General features: G+C 34.9%; 1 protein-coding gene across 1 annotated transcript; it reads left to right on the top strand.

The window, feature by feature from the left end:
- Positions 1-4711: 4711 nt before the first annotated feature.
- On the top strand, positions 4712-6231 carry LOC149267445 (mitogen-activated protein kinase kinase 9-like). Its single transcript, XM_089432753.1, has one exon. It carries the CDS (start codon positions 4931-4933, stop codon positions 5891-5893), a length of 963 nt encoding a protein of 320 aa, XP_089288879.1. The 5' UTR covers positions 4712-4930; the 3' UTR covers positions 5894-6231.
- Positions 6232-9193: the final 2962 nt, after the last annotated feature.

Here is a 9193-nt window from a genome sequence, read left to right as displayed (position 1 = left end):
TGATTTTTATCTCATGTGTTATTTGGTTTTGTAAACATTTTATATATAATATCATATTCTATATTGGGGATGAATAAACAACAGAAATCAAATTACTTCTAAGTAAACAACACATATGTATAGCTCTCTAATTTCAAATGCATTTGATAATCAAATTTTCAATTGGGGCACCATTTATTTAATCACTTATATCTAATAATATAAATGTAGGTTAACATAATTTTGAGTCTTGAGGGTTAGTTAAATTGGTCAAATCCCCATTGTTAAAACACCTCTATCATTGAGAGGTCGTGGGTTCAATTATCTCGACAATTTCAGCATTAGACTCCATGGTTGAGCTAACATGAATTGATCTCTTCTGGTGGACCTTCCTCGTGCAAATATTCTGTGGACATAGCGGTCATTGATCTCTGAGGACCATGAACCACATAGAAAAAAGTTAACATAATTTTGAAAAAATGTCATCTAAAACGTATAAGCCTTTACTTAAATGTTAAATTTAAATCAATGGATTTACAAGTCATGACCTTTTTAAAAACAAGGGAAAAGAATACAAAACCCCATTAATGAGTTAATAGAAGATATGTTGAAGAATAAATAACAATTAAATTTTTTATTAAGTGGACATATATATATATATATATATATATATATATTTAATAGCAAATAGAATAACCAATTATTAAAATTTGTTTTTTTTTAATATAATAATTATAATAATATAATTTTAACCAAATTGGTGTATGAATCCCCCTTGCGTGTGGGACAAGGGACAATCATTTTAAATGCTTTTATTATTTAATTATATGTATTTGATTATGTTATATATCTAGTAACTTAATAAGTGGATAAATTTATTTATTTTTCCAAATTAGATAAGAATTTTGAGGAAATATATAATTTTAATAAGATTTTGATTAAACAGCTTTCCCTTAGAGATTTAGATCAATTTTAAAAGGAGTTGTCTATATGTGAAACTTTTTGTGTTTCCGACAGAATTTTGGCCTACGAAAAAATTGTGGTGAAATCTTGATTTGTGTTGTTTAAACTAGTTTTTTTTATTGCATATATGGATTCAACACCCTCAAGAACTCCTAAGGCACTTTGATTGCGAAGAGTTCACCAATCAAAACTTGTGATTTCAATGAATCTCTGTAGGATTATAGACAAATTAGACTGCAAAATAAATTGAAAAACATATAGAAAAAAGCACAGTCTAATTAATAAGCTAAATGGCTTTTTTTAGTGGAATCCGACAATGCAATTTTGAGCAATATTGTGATTTCTTATTGTTTAAAATTCACTTTTCAATCCCCACAAAAAAAATTATACTTTTTAATACATAAATAGATTCAATATTCTAAAAGATCCTTGAGAAACTTGAACTTTACAGATTAAACAACTTAAACTTATAATTCTTAAAAATCTCTACTGTGCAGGTCCCTAGGGACTCCCAAATAGGAATTTCTATGATGCAAAAACTTATTAATGGGTCTCCTCCAGACAAGGTGATCAAAAGCTGGAGGTTGGAGTTCATTGGCGAGCATATACATTCTCGTCTTTCTTCCTTTGACTATGCAGTCATGGAACATCTGAGAAGACAGGGGAATCAGGTAGCCGACAAGTTAGCCAATTGGCACAGTGATAACCAAAGCTAGGAACTTATTCAAGATTAGCTTTTCATCTCTCAAAATGCCCATCTTAAGGAGTTTTATTGGATCGTGGCTTCTGAAGAGGGTTCCCCGATCGGGATGACGAATACCGGGGTTAGTCAGATGCGTGTTCTATGAAGGAGAACATTTGGCGGACAATATGGAGGACAGTTACCCTGTCCTCCCATCACATATGGTGTACGGTCAAGATTAAGGTGTTGTGTGCAATGTATCATTCCTTCTCTTCAGGATTGAGAGCGGAAGAGGGTAGTGGGTTTATGGTGCCTGTCATATTTCAAGATTGTTATTATGTTGCAATTGTTTGGTGGCTAGCTTCTTGTGGTCCGCGCACTGGTAGTCAGACGGGTTTCTCTAGCAATTGTTTAGCCTGGGATTAGTGGAGATTCCATCGTCGTCGTCTCCTCCATCATGTACGACTCTCCAAAATGCGAAGTTCCTCTCCCTTCGCGTGATTTCATCCTTTTTTTAGAGGCTTAAGTGACTTCTACATGGTATTTGGGACGACCTTAGAACCCACTCTTGTGTTGTTTGTTAGCTCTCTTCCTGGTTGTCTTCTGTGCTCATGAGGGTGTTTGAGTCTTTTGTTAGCTGGTTATATTTTGGGTCCTCTTGTCTTTGTGGGTTCTTTGTGGATTCATGAGATCCATTGTTGGGTGAGCATAATTGGGGTTCAGTGGTGGAAATACGATCTGAATGTGTATGCGGAGACTGGTTATCACATTGGGTTCATACCTATTGTGTTTGTGCCTGGGTGTTAAGTCTTTATGTCCATGACTTTGTTCCTTGGCGCTTCCTCTGGTAGAGGCCATGACAAGGTCTCAGTTTGGTTTGTCTATTGCCTTTCTATGGTTCCCAATTGCAACTCCTTAAGCTGGGGAGAGAAGGCTGGAAGTTTTGAAAAGTAGGAGTTTGCTAGATAATTAGGAGTTGTATGTTGCTCCGCTACGGTTCACGATGCATTGAGAGGGGTTGTTGTTTATTGTTTTTTCTGTTTCAAAGGTGTATCCTTGGGCCCTCACTATGCAACCTATGTCGCATAATTCCCGCTCCTAGCCCTAGCGGATGGGAGCTTCTTCCATCCAGGGTGGGTGCAACTTTGACTCGAAGATGGTGTTGGCAGGCCGAGTTTCTGAGAGTCCACTGAGGGATGGTCAAATTGTTGGAGGTATGGTCCGAGCAACATTGGGGGCCCATGGTGGCAGGGGTGGTGCGAGAGAAATTCAGGGCGGTCGTGCAGTTGAGAAGGGAAAGAAGGGTGGTGCAGTGCGTGGGGGAGGAGTAGGTGTCCAAGGCTCAAATTGGAGGTGTGGCGTGTAGGGGTTGATGGTCGACAGTGGTGCACTAAGGCTTGTCGTGACCTGTTTCAGTCCGTTTTGGATCGCTTGGAAGCTTGCAATAAGGTCCGGAGGGAAGAGCTCGAGGTTATTATTGCCACGCTCAACCAACTGCATTACTTTCAATGCCATGTAAGAGAGAGGATTGTGGTGGTTTGGCGTGGACAAAATCTGCTATCTGAAAAGGTGGAAAAGCTGGAAATGTGGATGACTCACTTCGAGCAGAATTTCAGTGCACCTATCGTCCCCCTCCCGCTCTAGGGACCGGGCCAAACAACCGCGCGTCTATCACTTATGACGATTGAGCATGGTCACATGTGTTCTTCTAGTTATGTTTTTCTTTTGGTGCTTCTGGCCTGTCAAATTGTGGGTTGTTCCTTTAGTTTTACTACTGTGTATTTGTCATATACTGTTACTTTTAATCAACAAACTCGATCGGAATAAGATTACCTGCATTTTGATATCTATATACTTTCTTTTTTAAAAATGAATAGAACCTTAATTTACAAAAAAATAAAAAAACTCTACTAGATTTTAGTTAAAATGGATCATAAAAAATACTTGGAATCTATTAGTTAAACTACTCATTTAAAAAATATTTAAATAATTAAAATTAAAAAATAATAATGTAAGGAGAAATACTTTAGTAAAAAAATGAATTTACCAAAAATAAATAACTTGTAAACTTATTAGTTTAATTGTGACATAAAAAAAATAGTGGGTTAGTCCACTTATTTACTCATATTATGTAAAAATATAAATTTAATAGAAAAGTCCACATATTATCTTACTCCTATTATATATATTGTTTTATCAAAAAGAACTATGTTTTAATGTGTGAACACATTCATTTTTGTTTTTAAAAATTTAGTAGGAATTAAAAAAAAAACATATAATTCAATTTAAGTAATGGAAATTAATTTCCTCTAGAAGGGTCATGACCCATTTTAAAACAAATCTATACTCTTTCCATTTTAAAAACTAATAAATCAAAAAAGAACTTTCAAGAAAAACAGTTATGTCTGTCTACTTATTATTAATTTATTCCAATACTAATAAGTTGAGTTGTACTTCAAAATTTTAAATCATATTAATAAATAAATAAACCCTTCCTAAATTATTTTTTATCAAATTTAATAAAAATATATTATTTTTTAAAAATTGATTAATTATTATTTTTTTTTTTTTTATTATTTTAATGGTTTTTTTTGCATATTTAAAATATTAAAAAAAAAAACAAAGTTTTTATATTACATTTAAAAACAAATATATTTCCTTATTAAATAAATCCAAAACTTTTAACCATGGTTCATTATCAAATTAGTGGTAAATTCTGTCATTGTCGCTGCTGTGAGGTGAAAAGGCATCACGAGTGATAGGTGAGGATGTAGACCTGTTTGGTTAACCATCCACATCCACGTGTCAAAAATACAGTTTCCAGAGAGTTTCCATTAAATTCCAAAGAAATGAGTAGAAATTTCACGGCCCGTTCCCGGGAAGTAGGCCTGACCTGACGTCTTGACCGCGCTCACGAAACATATTAAATTGAGGGAGTGAGGAAGTTGTTCACTTGTTGGTGGGCGCTTCTTGTTTTTCAAGCACGTGCGGGGTGATTGTAGACTTTAGGAGCCCATGACCCTGCCACGTCACACCCATTTCACGTGATGGACCCATGCACTCATTTATCTCAACATCACCTGCGTATTCTGCGATTCTTCTTGTCGATGCCCCTTGGCAACGGATTTCTTCTATATTTCAGCCCCCACCCTGCAACCCCATTTGCTGCGAGTGAGTTATCTTTGGAGTACTGTACCAGGTCTCCTGTAACTGCTGCTTGTTTTGCTTTTCAGAGCCTCAGGTGTTTGGGAGTTTGATCAATTTGATCTTTTTAGGCATCAGCATTCAATTCTTTGATTGAAGAAAATGTCGGGTCGGAAAAATCCTCGGCTCAATATCCCAATCCCTGCTCGCCAACAGACTCAGCTGTATCGACTCCCTCTGCCTCCGCAGGTGCAGAGTACAGCTGTCTCTAAAGATGTGGCGGATCTCTCGGACTTGGAGCGAATTCAGATGCTCGGCCATGGCAGCGGGGGCAACGTGTACAAGGTCAAACACAGAAAGACCTCGGCACTTTACGCCCTGAAGGTCATTCATGGCAATCCCGATGAGACTGTGAGGCGGCAAATAATCCGAGAGATGGAGATTCTGAAGAAGACAGAGTCTCCTTATATCGTGAAATGCCACGGGATCTTTGAAAAGGGCGAAGAGATCCACTTCGTATTGGAGTACATGGATGGAGGCTCGCTGGAGCAGAGGAGATCCGACATGATGTCGGAGAGATTCTTGGCGCAGGTCGCGAGGCAGGTCTTGGAGGGCTTGAAATATCTGCACCGGCACAAGATCGTGCACAGAGACATAAAGCCCTCAAATCTGCTCATAAACAAGAAGCAAGAAGTGAAAATTGCAGACTTTGGGGTTAGCAGAATTCTGTCTCAGACACTGGATCCCTGCAATACTTATGTCGGTACCTGTGCTTACATGAGCCCCGAGAGATTCGACCCCGATACCTACGGTGGACGGTATGACGGATACGCGGGCGATATATGGAGCTTGGGGTTGAGTCTGCTGGAGTGCTATATAGGGCATTTCCCGTTTCTGGCACCCGGCCAGAAGCCAGACTGGCCAGCCCTGATGTGCGCAATTTGTTACGAGGATCCCCCGTCTCCTCCTCCCAGGGCGTCTGCCAATTTCCGGAACTTCATCAATTGCTGTCTGCACAAGGATGCTCGCAACAGATGGACTGCTGCTCAGCTCTTGACTCACCCCTTTATCCACTCCAGCTCCCCCCAGACACTCACCATACCCATGCAAAGGCTCAGTATTTAATCCAATCTCAGCCACGGCCAAATTACTGTGTACAGAGGAGATGGAATAAAACAACATTTGTATCTTCTGATTCATTGTTTGTTAAATAACTTGGGTATATCTGGTCAAGGATCTGGGATCTGTGTGTATTTAATCACTATTCTGCTTATTCTTTTATCAGGTTCCAGTCACTCATTCAGCCCCTGCTCACAGTTTATGGTGGCTTTCATTTAGCCCCTGCTCACAGTCTAGGGTGGCTTCTATTCTTCAGGAAATTTTTTGGATATAATATTGAGTTTTGTCTGAGTAAATGGAGTTATGTTCAATTAAACTGATCTGATCATTTGCAAGTGTATAAATCCTTTCCTTATGGAGCCTGCAATTAAATCAGAAATTTCTTTACAAAATTGAAGTCATCAACTTTCAAATTTATTTAGTATTTTATGAAATAAGTGATGAATTTTGATCGCGCAAAACCTGAAAGAATCTATGGAATGAGAAGAAGATCAAGCAGCTGTGTAAAGATCATGAAAATTTTGTTCTGTTCTAAATTTGATAATGGGCAATTTCCTTCTCTTGTATTTTAAACTTTTAAGTTTTAATTTTTTTATTATTAAAAAAAACTTTCAGAACACTTTTAATATGGAAGATCTGTAACCTGATCTGCTGATTTTTTTCTGCAACTCTTTATCCAAGGTTGTGATTTTGGATAGTTTATATATCAAATCATGAGAGGATACGGTTGTTAACCCTCTCCTTTCTTTCCAGAAATAACATTTTTTTATTCCATTGCTTAAAGAGGACTGTTTTGTTTTTTTTCCATTAATAACAATTTGTTATTTCATTCCTTTAACAGCACTCTTTCGTTTTTCCCTTTTTATTTTTCCATATATATATATAAGCAGGGCTGTTTTATATTTTTCATTTTTCTATTTTTATATTAAATATATTTTTTTCATTAGTATATTTATAATTTACGGGACTGGTATAAGAAACAAAAATCCAAGGCACCTGAGTAATTATGATGTTTTTTCCTAATTATGATAAATTTCAAATCTTAACCACTTTGATTTTTAGAATCCAATTATATATATAAAAATATACAAGGGTTTCATATTAATAATAACTAGTTTAGAGGTCAGAGTCTGGTTTTGATATTAATAATAACTAGTTTAGAGGTCAGAGTCTGGTTTTGATATTAATAGTAACTAGTTTATGGGCCAGAATTCTAATAATATTTTTTAATTTTTTATAATAGAAGTATTTATTTATCTGCATAAAATAGATGTCAGTTTTAGAGTTGCATTTCTTTCTACATTAAAAGCATTTCTACTAATAATTCTACAAAAGGACCCAAGTATTAGACAATATTTACAAACAACATAAAACTTCAAGGGAAACTAAGAACTAATAGACACCAACATGGACCCAAGCATCAACAATGACCATGGTCAAAATTTTCAGCCCCCACAGGGAACGATATTTTTTCCTTTCACGAACAACGCTAGATCTAATGTCCCCCAAGCCGAGTTGAGCACCACCAAACATGATGTTCTACAAAGCCAAGACCCAGGCACCCAGAGAATTGACCTCACTCAAATCATTCAGACAATGCTCCATATTGCTTAAATGTCCAAACAACTTGGTTTCTAAGAGAAGCTAAAATGGCTATCTTTGCTTTCATGACATATCATCCTACTGTTTCCTAGCTTCCAACAATGCTTTGGTTGAATCCAATAACCTGTCAAGCAACAAATCAGCATTTCTATTCTATGAAATTGAGGGAGATTATGTGATATCATAAGAGAGCCATTGCGCTAGGCAAGCCAACGCACTAACAAGATTTAACGACGTCCCAGACTAGCAAGGAACAACATCCCATGGAAGCTCACTTAAAATCCAATTATATTAATAACATAATCAATAAATAATGATCATGTTATCTCTTTTACACCATGCATATTAATGTTGTTTGTATGGTCTAACTAATAAAAAAATGACAAAATGGCATTTTCACCATGGATTCTTGTTTAAAATGTATTTTTAAATGCATAAATGGATTTAATGCCCTGAAAAAGTTCCAGGGCACTTGAACTTTATAAGGTAAACAACTTAAACAGATAATTCTTAAAGTTCTCTATTAAATTTTGGCAAAATTTATAAGAAAAATGCCCAAAAAAATCATTTTGTTTATTAGTTAGAGGTAGCTTTTAATTAGGGGTGGCAGGAGGGAGAGAGGTACTCTATGGCCCTCAGATAGAAAAAAGTGTTTAGATCATCATGGGGTCTTGGTCATATGACAAATGATCAAGCATAGATATATGGTCTCCACCAAGGACTTTTGTTAGCCAAAGAATATCAAGTGCACACACTTACAATTATAGGATAATTTCTCCTAATCCCGCGCCATCTAATCAAAGGCTCCCTCCCAAAGCAAAAAATTACGGAAAACATCATGAAAAGGGAAAATTGCAAAAGATATCGCCCCCAAAGCATATTTTCATGTCCTAAGAGACTTCAACAGAGAAGTAAACATGTATGCTAACTATAGGTGTAAATTGAAGATGGTGAATTAAATATTAATGGTCAAATCAGACATGCTATAATTCCCTATTGGTGAATGAAGTTTATTAACAAAATTTCTTAATAGTGTTATGTTTTATAATTTTGTGTTTTGTTGTTACTCCAATATATTCTCCTTATTGGAAAAAAAACAATTGAATTTATTTTGTTAAATTAACTTTATATTAAAAATTAGACACAAAGTTATATAATATAAATAATTTTCCAATATTATCTATCTATCTATATAATTGAAAATAAAATAATATATATATATATATATATATATAATTGAAAATAAAATATATATATATATTATATAATTTTAAAAATTATTATTTATAAGAGTTAATTTTTTTTTGCTATAAAAGATAGTTTTATATTTTTTAAATTTTCCATACTTTTATATAGTTAATTAGTTTTGATGTGTGAGGGGCGTTATTTTTTGAAAGTTAATTGTGGAAAAGGTAGAATTTTAATAATAAAAGTTTATAATTTTACACAGATTTGTAAATTATTATTTTCATTAGAATATTTTAGGTTGTAATTATAGTAATTAAAATTTATAATTTCAATGAATTTTTTTATATATATGATTATAATGATTTAGATTGATATTATATTGGATTTATTGGATTTTAAAAAAGGTAAGAGATTATTTTGATTTCTTTAAAATTGTACTTTTGTATTCGAAAGGTATTGAGAGATGTCTTCGATGATTATCATAGTTAGGAAGGTCAATGTTGTAATAGGTATTTG

Source organism: Pinus tabuliformis, chromosome 6, assembly GCF_031772625.1.
Source record: "Pinus tabuliformis cultivar Carrire ecotype Pingquan chromosome 6, CPIR1, whole genome shotgun sequence".
NCBI classification, from domain to species: Eukaryota; Viridiplantae; Streptophyta; class Pinopsida; order Pinales; family Pinaceae; genus Pinus; species Pinus tabuliformis.
Note: the sequence above shows the minus strand (reverse complement) of the source record. Positions and strands in the feature narration are given on the sequence as shown.

Coding starts and splice junctions, on each gene's coding strand:
- LOC149267445 (XM_089432753.1), top strand. CDS start 4,931: ATGTCGGGTCGGAAAAATCCTCGGCTCAATATCCCAATCCCTGCTCGC.